This window comes from Sprattus sprattus (genome assembly GCF_963457725.1).
Source record: "Sprattus sprattus genome assembly, chromosome: 8".
Classification (NCBI taxonomy): Eukaryota; Metazoa; Chordata; class Actinopteri; order Clupeiformes; family Clupeidae; genus Sprattus; species Sprattus sprattus.
In genome coordinates this window covers 1,017,501-1,036,763 of record NC_137927.1, presented here as the reverse complement: position 1 = coordinate 1,036,763, position 19,263 = coordinate 1,017,501, and the positions used below count along the sequence as shown (strand labels likewise).

The 19,263-nt window shown below is 42.7% G+C and overlaps 1 protein-coding gene across 1 annotated transcript in view; it reads right to left on the bottom strand.

Moving 5' to 3' along the window:
* Positions 1 to 671: 671 nt before the first annotated feature.
* The window catches only part of LOC308369642 (transient receptor potential cation channel subfamily M member 1-like), a gene marked incomplete at both ends in the record, with an annotated part of 120,576 nt that continues 101,984 nt past the window's right edge, over positions 672 to 19,263 (bottom strand). The window contains 7 exons of the mRNA XM_080844143.1: positions 672 to 678; positions 852 to 1,109; positions 8,685 to 8,817; positions 10,092 to 10,291; positions 11,987 to 12,131; positions 14,596 to 14,616; positions 16,223 to 16,415. Of these exons, the coding sequence (XP_080700269.1) occupies positions 672 to 678; positions 852 to 1,109; positions 8,685 to 8,817; positions 10,092 to 10,291; positions 11,987 to 12,131; positions 14,596 to 14,616; positions 16,223 to 16,415 (957 nt within the window). The remainder of the gene's footprint in view (positions 679 to 851; positions 1,110 to 8,684; positions 8,818 to 10,091; positions 10,292 to 11,986; positions 12,132 to 14,595; positions 14,617 to 16,222; positions 16,416 to 19,263) is intronic.

Genomic DNA, 19,263 nt, shown 5'->3' with positions numbered 1-19,263 from the left:
CAGGGCCTCCATCACAGGCCACAGGGAGGTCATGCTCACTACAGGCTGATCTGCGGGGCCGCTCAACACTCTCATAAGAGCTCCTCATTTTCCAGGGATTAGCATTCAGGCTTTTGGAACGCAAAGGTGGATACATACATTTCTCTGACAGAAACAAACTTTTCATGTCAATTTCTCTTCTCTCCTCGATTTCATTTTGCACTTGTATCTCCATTGCTCCTCTGTCTTTGTCCGTCAAGTCCTGTTTTATGTCTCCATTTCCTTCCATGATATTACATTTGTGTACTGCCGTGTTCTGAGTCGTATTCACATTGCCTTGAAACATTAAAACATTTCTGAATTCAAACTCTGACACCCCATAAGGACTGGAAAGGGATTTGTTACTTGTGGCCAGTGGCTGACTAACCCATTTCTTAACATGACTGTCATCCGTTCCCCAGGTTTGAATTTCTGTCTTATTATTGCGGCTGTGTCCAAGGACCGGTGTTGTTCCCTGTAGGAAAGAATAGTGGTGCAAAGCTCTGGTGTGTTCCAGAGGGTATGACAAGGCTGTTTCTAGTTTCTGTTTCTCAACAATAGGACTGCCACTTTCCTCTTGTGCTTTGGGTTGTGTAGGGAACAGGTTGGCAACAAGTGATGGGTTTGTAGCTAGTTTTGTATTGGTTTGCGTATCACACGCTGAGAGGTCTAGGAAAGAGGTTTTGTTCCACCTCTCTGTTCCTTTGTTAGCTGAGACCAAGTCCAGATTCTGTTCTAACTCTATCACTGGGATATTTTCCTTTACACTCTGCTTCCTTTCTGATCCCATTTTGTCTTCAGCTTCTGTCTGGCCGTCTATCTCCGCATTGTACCGATGTAGGCTGTAGCCATCACTACTGTGAATGCTGCCATGTCTCCATAATGATGCAGGATCACAGATAGAGGAGTTTCTGGAGCGAGGTTGAAGATGTTCATTGCAATCCACACCTGCTAGCACTTGTACAGCATTCATCATACGACTAGCAAACTCCTCCATCTGACCCAGACGTATGTCTACGGTTTGAAGGCATGCCTTCATCTTGGTCTCTCGTTCATTCACCTCCTCCAAACGAACAGCCATGTTCTCTACCCTTAAAAATCAGACACATGAATATAAATTTAAAAAAAGGTCAGGTATTATTTACCCAAACAACGGTAACATATTTGTTGTGAAATAAGTGTGGATACATGAGAAGGGCTAAAAAGTTTACTTAAAAAATATTTTGATCAATCCTGTGATAATGTGGGCAACATTAATAGTCTTCTCTCATCAAGGATTAATCCTAGCTGCTATAAATAAATAAACAGTATAACATAAACTGTACAAAATTGCAATTGCTGTATCGTCATGGTACCATTAAGTGCAGGGCAACTAATTATGTAAGGGACAACGGCCGCCAAGGTAGGAAAATATTGAATGAGGCAGAGGCAGAGGCAGAACTCCAAACACGGAGCGGGGGTTATAAAAGGATGTAACAGCACTTTGATACTCTGTACTTACATGAGCCTAATCCTAACCCTAACCTAACCTTTATGCATCTACAATGTATGAATATGGCGACCACAGTCTGTCTCAATATATAACATTATTAATAACAGTATTGTAACAAGAGATATGAAACAAATCCAATACTTTATTGTTAATATGTAAAATGTGTTCTGGCTCTAGACCCATCTAGTAGCAGTTAAATTGAGGAATTCCATTTCATTATTTGTTAACAGCTGCTATGGCAATAGGTGTCAGCTGTTAAGTGTTTTCAAGTGTCATACGATCTAAAAAGAGTTTGCCAATTATTGATAACAAATATGTCTCTGCTCTCTGCTAGAAACAGCTTGTGGGTTAACATTTGTTGTTGTGGATTTTACTTATTTTGTATCGCTAGTTGCCTTGCTTAGCCATGTACATGAGTCCACTGCAACCAAGTTAATGAATACACTTATCAAAGTGTGTAGTGTGTTATAGTGTATTTAACCTAACATTCATTTGAATGTAGGCCTATAACTTGTTTCAGTTTTCACTCTGCCATTGAAGAACAAGTTAACACCGTAAAAGCAATCCAGTCTTGTGTCTCTTTAGTGGGGAGTTTACATTTCTACATCACTGCACTGGGGAAGCAGAATCAGAATCAGAGCTTGTGACGGGACGCATGGCAACCGTCACGGCCGTATTACACTGCCTACGTGTACATGTATCAACTTGAACTGCGTGGGTGTTATATGTTTGTTTTCCGTGTACATGTGTAGGTGCTTATATGTTTGTTAAACCTGGTCATTCGTCAGCTAAACGTCCGTGATTCACATTGCAATTGATTTCTACAACCAGTACACCTTTAGAGTTTAAATACATTTGTACCCAGCGTTTAAATAACCACAACATACAATGTCTCATGTTAAATGTTCTGTTTATTTAGTTTAAAGTCTCGCATCAATTCAATATTGCAAATCGCTTGTCTTACCGTTGTTCAATGTATCGTCTGCTGTTTGTTTTTAGTGAAAATGTTCAGCGCAAATACGCTGCTTTAAAAAGACGCCTCACTTCCAGGTTAACCGGAAGTGAACCTGAATCCCGTTAATATTATTTAGGCTGTTATAGAAGTTGTTGGGTATACCACAAGTAGCAAACGTAATGTATATAATTATTGTGCATTTTTCCAGTCATATGGAATTTAGTTTGTAAGCTGTTTAAGCTTCTGGGTTTTAAGTGCCTGGGACACCCCTGTACAATGTAATGTTTTGGTTTGCACCAATTGTAGGGGCGTGCTTAGGCCCAATTTAAGCCTGTCCTTTCATTCGTTCGGGAGAGCTGCTAAGGAAGAGACGTCGGTCTAAGAGCTCTCTCTGGTAATAGAAATTCTGAACCAGCTAAAGTGATAAAACCGTGCATTTTTGCTATTATTCGTCTTGGCTATTATGCCCAATTATTTTGTATTATTACAAAGTATTTATTTTTGCTCTTTTTGTTTATATAATATTGTTATTATTATTTTTGCCCTGGCGGGCCTTCTTCTTGGAAAAATAAAAGTTTCCAAGCCTTACAATCAACTTCTCCAAGTCCTCCTGAGAGTTTTTTCCATCAAGCTCAAACCGCTCATCTACTCGACCCTTAACATTTGGTGGCAGCGGTGGGATACCAGTGACCAAGAGCGACTCTCAGGGAGTAGAGATGGAGACAAGAAAGGGAGGTACGGCACCTCATAGGGCTACCTCTGTAAGAGACACTGGAACAAGGGCGAAATCTTCAGCATCGTCCAGGTCGCAAACTCCAGTGGTCGTAGATCGGACCGATCGGCTGGAGCAAATTATGAAGTCGGTGGTGGACTGTCAGCGGAGACAGCAGGAACAGATGGACGTAGAGGCAGAGCGGCATGACCAGAGGTGGAAATCCATGGAGCATCAATTTCACCAACTGCAGAGGCTGGTGAGAGATGAGACGGCTCCAGTGCAGACAGCGCGACAGTCACTCGATGAGCTGCAACTGGAAAACCCGCCCAACTCCCGCCCCTCTTCAACGGAAGGACTACTGCCTCAAAGTTTCCCTCAGGATGTACCAGCTCAACAGCCACGCCCAGGTCAAGTACCAGCGTCCGGACTACAGAGCTCCCTGAACTCCACAGTTATCGGTCTTGCCAGAGCTCCAAACATCCATCCGGGGTGGAAAACCCCAAAAATGTCCCCATATGGAGAGGATGAAGATATCGAACATTACCTCACAACGTTCGAAAGGCTCGCAGCAGCCAGTCAGTGGCCCCAGGATACATGGGCATTGTGTTTACTGCCCCTGTTGAAAGGGAAAGCCAGAGCTGCTTTTGTAGCGATGAACATAGAGGACAGTTATGACTATGTAAAAGTAAAGCAAGCCATTCTCAGAAAGTTTGAGATCAACTCAGAGACCTATCGCCAGCTTTTCCGCTCCCAGACTATAATGGAGGGAGAGACTGCGAAAGAGCTCCAAGACAGACTCAAGGACCTCCTAGAGAAGTGGCTTGACCCAGAGACAAAGTCCAAGGACCAGGTATGTGATCAGCTCATACTGGAACAGTTCCTGGGGATGCTGAACCAGGAACTACAGGTTTGGGTGAAGGAACGCACCCCCCAATCCTCAGCAGAAGCGGCAGAACTGGTGGAGACCTTCGTGGCTGCACGACAGTCCAGACGGTGCTACCAGTTGGGCCCACACGACTCCTGGAGAAGACCTCAACACCCAGCCCAGTCATCTGCCGGTAAGTCTGTGGGTAGTAGTGGTCGTGTGTTCAGGCCCTCTAACAGCCCCTATAGACCCAGCCCTAGTGTAAAGCCCACTCCTGCTAGTCCTGCTCAGGTCCTAGTATGTCACCACTGTGGTCAGCAAGGCCACACTAGACCTCAGTGTCCTGGGATGAAAGCCACGGAATCGAGGCTATGTTTTCGCTCTGGCCCTAGTAGGCACACAGCATTTACCGCCTCTGATGTAACTGTCCCTGTTAGGATAGGAGGCAAAACACTGCAGGCTCTGGTTGACTCTGGAAGTAGCCAGTCTTTTGTTCTCAAGTCCTGTTTAAAGTCGACTTATCAGCCAGTGGGTAATGTAAGGGTCCGCTGCATCCACGGCGATGAGTCGGTGCATCAGACTAGTGAGGTCCCAATTGAGATTAGTGGGCAAAGGTATTTGCTAACCGTAGGGCTCTTAGATAAGTGTCCCTACCCAGTGATTTTAGGCCAGGATGTGCCAGTGTTAACGGAGTTACTACAGAATGTTAGCACAGCTGCTAGCTTTGTGGTAACAAGGGCACAGGCCGGTAGGAAGACAGAGCCTGACTATTTGAAAGAATTACCATATGGTTGCCAAGGCGGCAAACCTAAGAAGTCTAAGGCGGAGAAGCGTAGAGCTAGAGTGGCTGGTACAGCTGTGCCAGAGAGCTTTTCCGTACCACCACTACAGGGCAGTGAAGTCCTTGTGCCGGATTTTGGCAAAATTCAGCAGGAAGACCCTACCCTTAGCTCTAGCTTTGCATCTGTTAAGACCCCAGAGGAGGCTAGGGAAGTCATTAAGGAGGGGGGTGTTTGTTTTGTAATGCATAATGGCAAATTGTACAGGGAGAGTGCAGATAAGGAACAGTTGGTGGTTCCAGAGGCCCTGAGAGCCAAAGTGCTTCATCTTGGGCATAGCATTCCATGGGCAGGACACTTAGGCAAGGAAAAGTCTGAGAAAAGGATTGTGAACAGGTTTTATTGGCCTGGTTTCCATAATGACATAACCGAGTACTGCCGGTCATGTCCAGAGTGCCAGTTGTCTGCTCGCTCGCATAGAGGCTTGAAAGCCCCTCTCATCAGTCTCCCCATTATTGACGAGCCCTTCAGGCGCATAGCCATGGATGTAGTTGGTCCCCTAGAAAGGAGTAGTGCAGGCCACCGGTATATCCTAGTCATTTGTGATTATGCAACACGTTACCCCGAGGCTTTCCCCCTCAGAAATATAAAAGCTAGGCAAGTAGCCAACTGTTTAGTGCAACTGTTCTCCCGTGTGGGGATCCCCAAAGAGGTCTTGACAGACCAGGGCACCAACTTCACGAGTAAATCGTTAAAACAGGTGTACTCTCTGTTAGGGATCCGGGGCATCAAAACCACACCCTACCATCCACAGACTGATGGCTTGGTTGAGAGGTTCAATCAAACCCTGAAGTCCATGCTGCGCAAATTTGTGTCTGACACAGGAGCTGACTGGCATCAGTGGCTCCCCTATCTGCTTTTCTCTTACAGAGAAGTACCGCAGGCATCCACCGGGTTCTCCCCCTTCGAGCTCTTGTACGGGCGGGAGGTGAGAGGCCCGCTTGACATCCTCCGTGAGAGCTGGGAGGGGGATGCTCCTCAACAGCCTGTAAACATCGCGAGGTATGTCTTGAGGATGCGGGACAAGCTGGAACAGCTGAGCTCCATGGCCCATGACCACCTGGCCAACGCTCAGACACGGCAAAAGAGATGGTACGACCAGACTGCACGTAGCCGCTCCTTCAATCCGGGAGAGAAAGTGCTGCTGCTGCTGCCATCATCTGAGAGCAGTCTGTTGGCGAAGTGGCAAGGTCCATATGAGGTGCTTCGCAAGGCCAGCGAGGTAACTTATGAAATTGCCATGCCAGACAGACGTCGTTCGAAACAGCTCTACCATGTGAACCTACTAAAAAAATGGAACGACCGTCCATCGGCGGTCCAAAACCAGCTGTGGGCGCGGACCGTGGAACAGGAGGAAGAACCGGCGGAGCTGTACTTTCCTACAGCGGGCGGTGAGTCTCCCTACCCCTCTGTCACCCATCTGACACCTGAACAGCAGGAGGACCTGCTCCACATCATCCCCAGAGGCCTTTTCCGAGACCAGCCAGGACGGACCGAGGTAATCACCCACAACATCCAGCTCACGTCTCCAGGCCCCATCCGGCAGACTGCTACCAGGGTTCCAGCGCGTCTGATACCGGCGCTGAAGAAAGAGGTACAGGACATGCTGGAGATGGGGGTGATCGAGTCTTCACACAGTGAGTGGTGCAGTCCAGTGGTATTAGTACCCAAGAAAGATGGCGGACTCCGCTTTTGTATTGACTTTTCTAAACTTAACAGTATTTCCACATTTGACCCCTATCCCATGCCCCGTGTGGACGAGATGGTGGAGAGTCTGGGGAGGGCAAAGTTCCTCAGTACGTTGGACCTGTGTAAGGGGTACTGGCAGGTACCGTTATCCCCCCGAGCACAGGAGCTGACCGCATTCCGCGCTCCATCAGGCCTATACCACTTCCGGGTCATGCCCTTTGGCCTTCACGGCGCCGCAGCTAGCTTCCAGCGTCTCATGGATGAGGTGCTGCGGGGCGCTGAGGACTACGCCGCGGCCTATATTGACGACGTCATCATCCATAGTTCCTCCTGGGAGGAGCATCTTAACCACCTTCGTGATGTCTTCCAGAGGATCCATCGAGCAGGGCTGGTGGTGAACGCCAGCAAGTGCCAACTCGCCAGGGCTGAGGTTTGCTACCTAGGCTACAGCCTGGGTAGTGGCACTATCCAACCTCAGGTCGGCAAGGTGGATTCCATCCGCGATTCTCAGCCGCCTACTACTAAAAAGGGGGTGAGGTCATTCCTGGGGTTAGTCGGCTGGTACCGACGGTTCATCCCCAACTTCTCAAGCAGGGCTGCACCCCTGTCAGACCTCACTCGCAAGGCCAGCCCCAACAAGGTGGTCTTAACTGCTGAGTGTGAGGCAGCTTTTCAGGACTTAAAGGAGAGCATGTGTCTCGAACCAGTGCTCCAGAGCCCTGACTTTTCCCTGCCATTTACGGTGCAGACGGACGCCTCAGGCCTTGGCCTGGGGGCAGTATTGTTGCAGGGTGAGGGGGAGGACAGAAGACCTGTACAGTATGTGAGCCGCAAGCTGTTCCCTCGCGAGACTCGCTACTCCACGGTGGAAAAAGAGGCTCTGGCCATTAAGTGGGCCATAGACACTCTTAAATACTATTTAGTGGGCAAAGACTTTGTCCTTGAAACGGACCACAGAGCCCTGCAGTGGCTCCATCGTATGAGAGATTTTAATTCGAGGATTACACGTTGGCACCTATCGTTGCAGCCCTACAAGTTCACTGTAAGGTACAAGGCTGGCAAGGACAATGTGATTGCGGACTTCCTTTCGCGCCATGACATGGACGCTCCAGCGTAAGGGGGGGGGTGTGTGACGGGACGCATGGCGACCGTCACGGCCGTATTACACTGCCTACGTGTACATGTATTAACTTGAACTGCGTGGGTGTTATATGTTTGTTTTCCGTGTACATGTGTAGGTGCTTATATGTTTGTTAAACCTGGTCATTCGTCAGCTAAACGTCCGTGATTCACATTGCAATTGATTTCTACAACCAGTACACCTTTAGAGTTTAAATACATTTGTACCCAGCGTTTAAATAACCACAACATACAATGTCTCATGTTAAATGTTCTGTTTATTTAGTTTAAAGTCTCGCATCAATTCAATATTGCAAATCGCTTGTCTTACCGTTGTTCAATGTATCGTCTGCTGTTTGTTTTTAGTGAAAATGTTCAGCGCAAATACGCTGCTTTAAAAAGACGCCTCACTTCCAGGTTAACCGGAAGTGAACCTGAATCCCGTTAATATTATTTAGGCTGTTATAGAAGTTGTTGGGTATACCACAAGTAGCAAACGTAATGTATATAATTATTGTGCATTTTTCCAGTCATATGGAATTTAGTTTGTAAGCTGTTTAAGCTTCTGGGTTTTAAGTGCCTGGGACACCCCTGTACAATGTAATGTTTTGGTTTGCACCAATTGTAGGGGCGTGCTTAGGCCCAATTTAAGCCTGTCCTTTCATTCGTTCGGGAGAGCTGCTAAGGAAGAGACGTCGGTCTAAGAGCTCTCTCTGGTAATAGAAATTCTGAACCAGCTAAAGTGGTAAAACCGTGCATTTTTGCTATTATTCGTCTTGGCTATTATGCCCAATTATTTTGTATTATTACAAAGTATTTATTTTTGCTCTTTTTGTTTATATAATATTGTTATTATTATTTTTGCCCTGGCGGGCCTTCTTCTTGGAAAAATAAAAGTTTCCAAGCCTTACAATCAACTTCTCCAAGTCCTCCTGAGAGTTTTTTCCATCAAGCTCAAACCGCTCATCTACTCGACCCTTAACAGAGCTCACCTCTCAGATGTGATGCGGATACGTTCGTTGTTGGAGGACTGCTCCTTATCTTCTTTATCTCTGAAGTGTTCTTCCACACACTGCTCCTCAAACTCATACAGGCTCCTCAACTCTTCAGGGCTAAGGATGAGTTCTACAAAACATATATGGGGAATAGAATGGCTATTAAGATCTGTCAATATTATGGTCCGTATTCTCCCAGACGCTTAAGTACAAAAAAAAAAGCCCACAGCTACGCACTTTTCGACCTACGCACTTTCACCCCTTGACTCAAGTCTAGGCAGTTACCCACTTTAGGTGGAACAACCTGAATAGCTGGCCATTTCTAATGTAAACACCATTAACACATATTCTGAATTTGGCTTCTGCGCTTTTCAGCTACGCTGTAGTAAGTCCAGCACCAATACATGGCAAAACACCTTATTGAATTTGAAGTCAGCAGTAGGCCTAGCTCTGATATTATTATACAAATTGTACTATACATAGAAAGAAAAAAGAGTTTTTAATCACATGATCTTGCAAACAATCCCAGTAAATAATGATCTATTAAAAACGGAGAAAAAAAAAGTATTGTGAACATTCTGACCTCATCTGGATGTACTAGAGCTTAAAGACATGCAGTGCATCCAGCGATTTGGACTTTGGACCGTGAAGCCATAATCCACTGCTCTTGTAAAGATTCCTGGATGAGTAACTTTAAAGCCACATTCTCTACGGGCCCTCATTTTTCTGTTTGTCCTTGCATACGGTTTCGTTTCAGAGGGTGGCTGATATAATGCACATATCTTCAGTCATTTTCAGGTATCGGTGGGAGGGTGTTTTATTACTTGATTTCTGAGTGTTTAATAATAGGAGACATGTCAAGCTGGGATATTGAAATGTTCTTCATGATGTAATTTACCTTCTCCTCAACAGTGAGTTTTTAAATCATGAATCTCAACACCTGAAATTTGACTCGCAAATGTGTCATTTTGTTAATTTACTCCTTTGTTAGGTTAGGTTTTCTTGTGATAGAAACAAATGTTTTAATTTTCATTATTCATAATACAAGTTTTCCCTTGCTTTCATTTACTAACTCTGCTTACAAAATCTGGTGTTTGTTTTCCATGGACTTTAATGACATTCACAAGGTTAATGTGAAAGTCCATGTTCCATGTTCTCCCGACAGCCAAAATGTACTCAGTTTACTTCTGTTTTAAATAAATTATGCCTTTGTCATGATCCCGCCTTCATTCAGATCGAAGCTTGTAGGGGAGAATATGCATCCCTGAAATATGCGTAACTGGAGGCACACAATAAGCGCAAATGGGAGAACATGAAGAGTTATATGAAGAGTCAAATGAAATTGTGCACAGTAAGGATAATCTAGAACGAAGAAGGTGCATTGGTAACATCAGAGTCGCTCACTCAGTCCTTTGTCTCGCTCGCTCAGTTCCCCTTCCCTCTTGTGGCGGCAGCAGCAGATGCGTTTAAGCACGATAAAGATGTGACTGAAGATGATGAGAGGTGGCGGCAGGATGGGCCGGTCATGAAAGGTCATGATGAGCTGGTACCTCTGGAACTTCCACACTTGATTGGAGATTGACTTCACCTGGGTGAATGTGTTGCTGCAAGAGTGATCATTGATTTGCTGTAAAATCTCCAACAATTGAATGGTGTAAACATGCCCCTCCAACACCCTGACTACCTGTGTACTACACCATTGGTCAACCTGTTTGTGTATCATTTACAATGGATCATGCCTTGAGGGCTTTTTTATGCCATCGTTCTATGGCATACCATTGTAGATAAGGCACCCTAGCAGACATGATACCAACATTTACAAGGACATTTTCATAGATAAAATTGGTGGCTGAAGTCTTCGGACCAAAAAAGGATGGGCAGGCTACAAAGGGTTACATTCACATGAAATAGTCACAAACACCTGCGAGACAGTTTGTTTGCTAGCAATCCTCTTAAATAGTTACCGTATTTTCCGGACTATATGGCGCACTTAAAAGCCTTTAATTTTATCAAAAAACAACAGTGCGCCTTATAATCCGGAGCGCCTTATATATGGATTAATTCTGATTGTGCTTACTGACCTCAAAGCGATTTTGTGTGGTCACGGCGCTCTGTCAAAATGTTTTAGTACGACTTTGGTAAACTACAAAGCCGTGCCGTTTGCAGCATTACGGCTACCGTATTTTATATAAAACCTCGAACAGTACATTGCTTCGGACCACTGTTGGTCTATTTGCTGGTGACTCGGTGTTGGAAGTGCCTTCTACAGCTAGCTTGAAATGACAAGGGGCACGGGGGACAGTTTACCTCTGGGTCTCCCAAATGGAACTTGTTAGGTTTGAATTTTCCTCTGCTGAAGTAATAAACTAAGCCTACATGGTCATAGGCATACTCATTATTCACATTTGTGTCATTGTGAGTACAGTCTTACTTTCACCACTGATGTTATGCTAGGCTTAGGCAAGTAATCTCTGGTTAAAACTAGCTAACGTTAGCTATTCGCTAGCTAGCTAGACAGCTATCGTTATGGTGTTAATTATAGTTAGGTTAGTTTTTGCCAAACGTTCACGTTGTCATTTTAATCCATTAGCTACTAAAATGAGCACATCGATTGTAAAACCATTATTAAACTTAGCATTTTGATTGTTAAACAGCATGGCCAATGTTTGACACTGTCAGATAACTGACCTAGCAGCTACGCTAGGACACTGCACTGTCAGCATATTAATTTGCTATGGAGTAATGCTGGTAGCGTTGCTCTCTATCCATTACATATGGAATGTATTTCACGTGTAGAACCTATTTAGAATGGCTGACCTTACATAAAACGGCAGTGAAAGACGAGCCAAGAGACTGGAGACAAACAGTAGGCTACCTCTGCCTAAAGGAGGGGGAAGTGTGAGAGCATATAAGCATGCTAACGTTACACTTATTAGCATCGAGGCTAGATTTGCTACTATGTGTTTCTATGTGTTTTTTGCTTAATGCGCCTTATAGCCTGGTGCGCTTTATATATGAAAAAATATCGAAAATAGACTATTCATTGACAGTGCGCCTTATAATCCAGTGCGCCCTTTAGTGCGGAAAATACGGTAGCTTGAAAATGATTTGGTTTCCATATACAAAACACACCACAACATTAACATAATTGATTGCCGTCTCCTTGAGGGCAGAATACATCAGCAAATAACACATTCTATCTGTATGGATTGTCCCTGGGAAGTCAAGGTCCCCCTGGCTTGTGTAGTGTGCATGTTAAAATGTTTTGTGTAGTCATGAGCAGTGAGTATGTGTCTTACTTGAATACTGCGATGAGAAGGTTGACTAGTAGGATGTTTGCCACCAGCAGATAACAAGCCATGATTGCAGGGGTGAGCCAGGCTCCAGGAATGCAGGGAGGAAGTTTCTTACCATCTTCTTCAAACAAATGATCCCCACAAGGTGCTGAGGAACACACATGAAGTAGTTTTAAAAACATGCATCAAGCTCATATGCCCACATGGGAAAAGTCTGTGAAATTATTAGAAAAATTAAGTATGAAATGCGTGTCATGTAAGTATTGTCCTTGACATACATACTACAGACCCTTCTATATGGGTGGGCTTGATTTATTTTAAACAGATATCAACTGTTTTCACATAATACTATAGTAAAACAGTAAAACGCATAGTACAATACTAAAACAATAAAACACATATTACAATACTAAAAAAATTACATTGAATGCAACCTTTTGTGTTAGTAATAATACTGTGATTCTGTGTATTCTGCACACGTCTCCATTAGGGGTGTAAAAAAATAACCGAAACGTATCGATATCCGTTTTAGCGTGACTTTCTATGCGTGAAGTCCCGTATCGGTATTAAAATAACATGATGTTTCACTATGATGGTAGATATCAGGAAGATTTCACCTGTAGTATGTAGATGCCTACCACTGGCAACTACTACAGCAATCAAAATGAAAACTTGTATGCAATCAGAATGCGAACACGTCTTTCAAAAATGAATATCTGGCGAATATCGAACGTCCGGCTAACTTTTACCCGCTCTACTTCAGCCAAGGAAGATGAACTGTTGTTGATTGCCGTATTCTACAGACATGATCAGATTTCAAATAAATATAATAATAATAAATAGGAGAATATTTGTATAATTTACAATTATTTTTAACATTTATAGTCATGATTCTGAGACCGAGCCATCGTGATGTCCTTACATAAATAAAAGCACATGAACACTGCAAATGGCAGTTAATAAATAAATAAGCACTAAACTCAATCGCGTGGATATAGCCATAGTGGAATAGAACGGACACATCTGCATTCTGCAACCGTACCTCCACCTCTGCCCCGGTGAAATTAGGTCTGGGTTTACCGGTGCTCGCTTTGACAAATGTTCAATAATTGAACTGCATCGAATCGCATTGAATTGCATCAAATCGAATTGTACTGAATCGTTTTTTATCAACCTGCATCTTTTCTTGTGTGGTATTGTGCCCATGTATCGAGATACGAATCGGATCGTCTTTTTCAGGAGAGATTCACACCCCTAGTCTCTATAGATGCATGCCCTTATAAGGAGCTGACGGGGCGTTTATGTATGAAAATTCAGGTGTACGAGAATGTGCGTTGAATTTAAGAATCAGTGCACAGCTAAGAACCATTTGCCAGTTACATAACACATTTCCAGGCGTTCCTGAATCCGTCAGAGATGTTTTGTTTAAGTTGGTCTTTTCAAGTTCGTAACAAGATATTTAAGAAGACACTTAACAAATGCTCCAGAATGAGGTCCATTGTCTTTCCCCCTTCTTCTGTTTTTCTTCCATCACTGTTCCTTGCTTTGTCCCTTTCTCATCATTCTACCTCTGATGCAAGTCAAAGCATAATAGTGTAGTATTAGTTTCTGATTTTGTGTTCTGTTTCCGATTTCTTCAAAACATTTGGTTTTACCAACCAAAAATATGTGACTTGTAATTATTGGCGCTTAAGCTTAGGTGGCATTGTGGTAACAAATACAAATGGGAAGTAACAAATCCAACCCCAAAACCCCAAACAGCTGCAATATACTGAAGCACTTGCACTCGTGTAACATTAACTGTTGTGCTGATGGTAACTACTGAAGCACTTGCACTCGTGTAACATGAACTGTTGTGCTGATGGTAACTACTGAAGCACTTGCACTCGTGTAACATTAACTGTTGTGCTGATGGTAACTACTGAAGCACTTGCACTCGTGTAACATTAACTGTTGTGCTGATGGTAACTACTGAAGCACTTGCACTCGTGTAACATGAACTGTTGTGCTGATGGTAACTACTGAAGCACTTGCACTCGTGTAACATGAACTGTTGTGCTGATGGTAACTACTGAAGCACTTGCACTCGTGTAACATGAACTGTTGTGCTGATGGTAACTACTGAAGTAGTGTTTCTGTATAGAACTTTAAATGTAAAGTGAAATTAAACTAATCTAACAGCATATTAAAAATGCAACACAAAAACAATTCACATGGACATTGACTTTAGTTGATAGCCTTAAATATAGACCAGGCTGACAGCCAAATTCCATATTTCTTCACGTTTATACTGATCCCTCTAAGCATATTCCATTCCCTGATTTTACAACCACACAGACTGAAACAGAAGCGACAGCATTCAGCATTCAAATGTGGCGTTCTCAATGTACATTTGCATACAATAAAGTATGAGTGGTCTTGAGAGTTGGAGGAATGCTATTTGAACCAGCCTTGAAACTGTTAAAAACTGAAGTTTTTTTTAATAAACAACACGGGTCAGCCATTTGTAATTGTGCTGCATTTGGAAACAGTGTGACACGCATCTACAGTCAAGCTGAAGCAGGTCTTGTTGCTTAACAAACATATGTGAGGAGGAGCAGATGTTTACTTACGATTGATCTCCATTGCATAGACTATCAGGTCATGGATCCATCATAAAACAGAAAGAAAAGACAAAAGAGAAGAGATGAGCTATTTTATGGTAGGACATATTTCTGTGATTCTACACACTTCAGCACAAATCTGTTGATATGATCATTCTTGTAAACTCTCAACTAAATAGTACTTGAAGCATATACAATGCATTCATGAATGATGAAAAGGCAATGTTTTAATGTAAGCATGTCTTGAAGTACTCATGCATTAGGTAAATTACATTGCATTATAGGTATGAGACTGTTTAATGGATATTTCAACATAACTGTAATTGCACTGCAATGATACCATACATCACAAATAAACTATGAATGGTTGAGGTTTATGTAACTTTTAATAAAGCATTATTGTTGAATAGTGTATGAAAGCGTGAGTAAGAAAACAAGACATGAGCACAGCAGGCCTAGTTAGCCAACTGCCCTGGCTCATCAACAGCAGACCTATTTACTCCAAAGAGAATCATTTTCTGAAGAAGGCAAGCTAGTACTTGTGATTGTGATTGTACTGTATGACTCTGTTATTACACGTTTATCTTATCTCGTCAGTTCATTTTATTCACATGTTACTTTGGCAAGTGTATGTGCGTGTGGCTGCTGATCTTGGCTTTTTATGGGAAAAATCACTATAGGATTAGAAATGGCAGCACAACTCCTTTAGGTTATTAGGTCATAGGTATATAAAGCTAAAATAAGGTTATAACTCCTTTATGTTATTAGGCTTAAGGTACATGAGGTTATAATGAGGTTATAACTCCTTTAGGTTATTAGGTTAGGTTATTCCACTTCATTTTATAATGGGTAAACAATATGTGTTAATGAACACTTAGGATACAATTATGTTCAACACCTTGGGGTAGGTCCCCTCCTCTCTCCCTTCATGATTGCTATATTGTCAGGAACATAAGTACATTACATATACATTTGGGACCTCTTGGAATCAGTATTGTGGCTGTCTCAACTACTTTTCTATCTTATGTTATGCATTTTATGTATTCTATTTTTTATCTTAAATCTCTATCCCTGTTTTTATGTTTATTTTATTTTATGCACTCTAGTTTTTATGTTTTATATTTATTTGATGTATTGTTTTATGTCAATCTCTGTGCATGTAATTTATTTGCTGTTAAGCACTTTGAGCTGCATTGTTTTGTATGAGAAGTGCTAGATAAAGTGTATTATTATTATAATTATTACTTTATAGTTGCATTTTGCATTTTGATGTCTCTACTATTCACCTGTGTATACTGTGCTGTGCCTGTAGATTTGACAAATTCCCTTTCTCACAGCTTAGATGACCAGGACTTGAGGACCTCAATAACCACTACAGTCTGCATATCAAAAAGCTATACTGCCTAGCATGCTTATAGCCCAGGTCCTGAGCCCCACAACCTCTTAGGGTCCTCCCAAAAGCTGCACCCCTGCAGGTGACCTCCATTTAGATAGGTCATCTACATTCACAATCAACATGCAATTGGTTGGATCATTGGTTTAATGATAATTATGCTTAAATCAAGATGTCTCATGTGAAAACGGTTGGATTTATTCCCAAGGTAATGAAGTTAGGTTGTCAGGTTTGGAGTCTTACTATGAACTCTAGTCTTACGGTCTATGGAATCTGCAAACACTTCCCCATAGATCATCATGTACGGCATGTAGAAGATGTTCCGGGCCAGACGCCAGGTCGGTTCCTCATCGGGGTGAAGGATGGCCTGACGCGCCACACCAAAGCTCATCAGCACCACCAGCATGATCACCACAAAGTACAGCATGTCTATCATCTGCAGGAGGGGGCATGCATTCATACACACAAACACACACACACACACACACACACACACACACACACACACACACACACACACACACACACACACACACACACACACACACACACAGAGAAAGAGCAATGGTCTTAATCATTTTCAGTTCACTTTACAATACACTATTTTATATCATATTATCTACCCTTGTTACAAAAAAGCCAGATATATTATCAGATATAATTTCGTTGTCACACCAGCGCTGAGCCCTGCTCCTGCCACGCCCTCTACTGTCTCTACACACCTACCTCAGTCACCTTCCCAATCTCCCTCCATCACTATATAAACTGACTCTACACACCTGCCTCAGTCACCTTCCCAATCTCCCTCCATCACTATATAAACTGACTCCACACAACTACCTCAGTCACCTTCCCAATCTCCTGATTGCTTGATTACCAGCACCTGTCACTCCCTCCACCACTATAGAACCTGATCACTCACGGCTCACTGTCTTTTTCCCCTGTGCCTCTGGTTTTGGCTGTTCCCAATAAACTCCATCATCTCTACGTCTCTGTGTCGCCTGAAGTCTGTGACAGTCGTATGTTTTTTCCACAAAATCCATAACAGCATCCATTCCCACTTGAGTCCTGGGCCTATCACTGTCTTAAATTAATCTAATGCAATGAGTGAGAAAATCATTAGATTTCATGTAAGGTTGAAACACTGTTTTATTCCATGTTTGAAACTGGCAACACTAATCTTGTGTTTCAAGTGATTTACTGGACCACTTTCATCCAGTCGAGAGGTTGCTGAAACAGACACAGTGTTAAGACTGTGAAGATGAGCTCTCCTCCCCAAATCACATTAACATTCACACATCGCAACATTTCAATTTCAAATCTTCTTGAGAAAGTTCAGCAATTACTACTTAACGTTCAGCTATTACTACATAACGTTCAGCTATTACTACTTTCAATATGTCAGTGCTATGAAACTGTTTTTTTTACAGCCCCAATTATCTGTTTTTGAAGATTTTATATATTTTTTTATTCATTTTACAATTACCGTATTTTCCACACTACAGGGCGCACTGGATTATAAGGCGCACTGTCAATGAACAGTCTATTTTCGATATTTTTCCATATATAAAGCGCAACGAACTATATGGCGCATAAAGCAAAAACACATAGAAACACATAGTAGTATAACGTTAGCATGCTGATATGCTCTCACACTTCCCCCTCCTTTAGGCAGAGGTAGCCTACTGTTTGTCTCCAGGCTTGTCTTTCACTGCCGTTTTATGTAAGGTCAGCCATTCTAAATAGGTTCTACACGTGAAATACATTCCATATTTAAGGCGAGACACGGCAGGCAAAAACATCGTTTTTTTCAGCAGTGGTCAATTTTTAGATTTTGAGCTAGTTCACTCCCTAAACATGTAATCTTCTGTCTGTTCGCGGCGTCAGCATTCTCCTAGGTTTCCTGGAAAGTTAGCATTCTAACGTAACGTGCAGTATATCGGCTTTCTGATGCCTGACATGTTTGGTATGGTTGAAAAGCTATGTTTCTCCCACACAACGCTATGTAGGCTACTCCAAATAAGGACATTTCCTTTCCAGCAGTAACCAATGATGTTAGCAAAAACGAGGCTATAAACCTATAGACAGAGATGGGCAGTATTTCAATTACTTGTATTTGAAATACTAGTAAATTTGCTTTTGAGTATTTTGTAATTTGTATTTGATAGGGCCGATAAAAAATCGAATGTAATTTGTATCAAAATACTTTAGAGTGGAGTAGTTTTGTATTTAAAATACTCAAATTACTTTCTCCAGTGTTTAGGCAGACAGAGATTTTTTTTCGGATTCTACCACGAGACCATCTGATCTGCCTCTGAATGTCATTGTCAAATCAGTAAATTTGCCAAAAGTGTTGCTTCTTATGGCCCGCCCCTTTTTGGGGCGAAAAGGAAATCACCCCAGATCTCTCTCATTGACTCTCATGTTAAATCAATTTTTTTGTGGTCGAAAACATAGAAAGCTGTCTTGATCCTTGTCAATTTATCTTCATTAGTACACCGACTTAAAAAAGGTTCTTTCAAAGAGCGAATCGAGTTGTTGCACTGAACGATAGCCATCTTGACACAATGTGACTTGATGAAAGCCGTGAGATGTCCTCATACGCAATTAGAGCTAAGGTCCGGGACGCGATCTGGCACTCAGCGCTTGGGCGAGACTCTCCACTTTGTGAATGAAGCGCACCTCACCTAGGACGCGATCTGGCACTCCGCGCTTGGGCGAGATGCTCCACTTTGTGAATGAGGCGCGCCTCACCTAGGACGCGATCTGGCACTCCGCGCCGCATTGCATAGAGGCAGGGGCCCGGGCGCACATGAGACTCTTATTAAAGATCTTAGCCTACTATAAACGTTGTCTTACTAAAGATCTTACTCATTCTCACAGAGACAAAACAAATAGCTACATGGTCATTTATCTGTGTGATGTCACATGTGTGCGCCAGTGTTGTCAGTCACATGTGGGCGCCAATGTTGTCAAAGATAATCTGTAACTTGTGGAAGTTGTATTGTTAAACGGTGAGTACTTTGGTAGATTAAAGTGTAAACTTTGAATACAAATGCTAGTACAACTTCTATACGTTATCTGTAAGGTTGTGAGTGTGCAGTGGTAATGTAAGTTGGATTGTAAAACGTATTTTAGGAAATAAATGACATTGCTTGACGTGTAGATGTTTGTCTCTGTTTTGTTACCGACTTTCAACTTAATAAAAATCTCAACAACGTTTATAGTAGGCTACGTGTATTGTTTTGATTCTCTGTGAGAATGAGTAAGATCTTTAGTAAGAG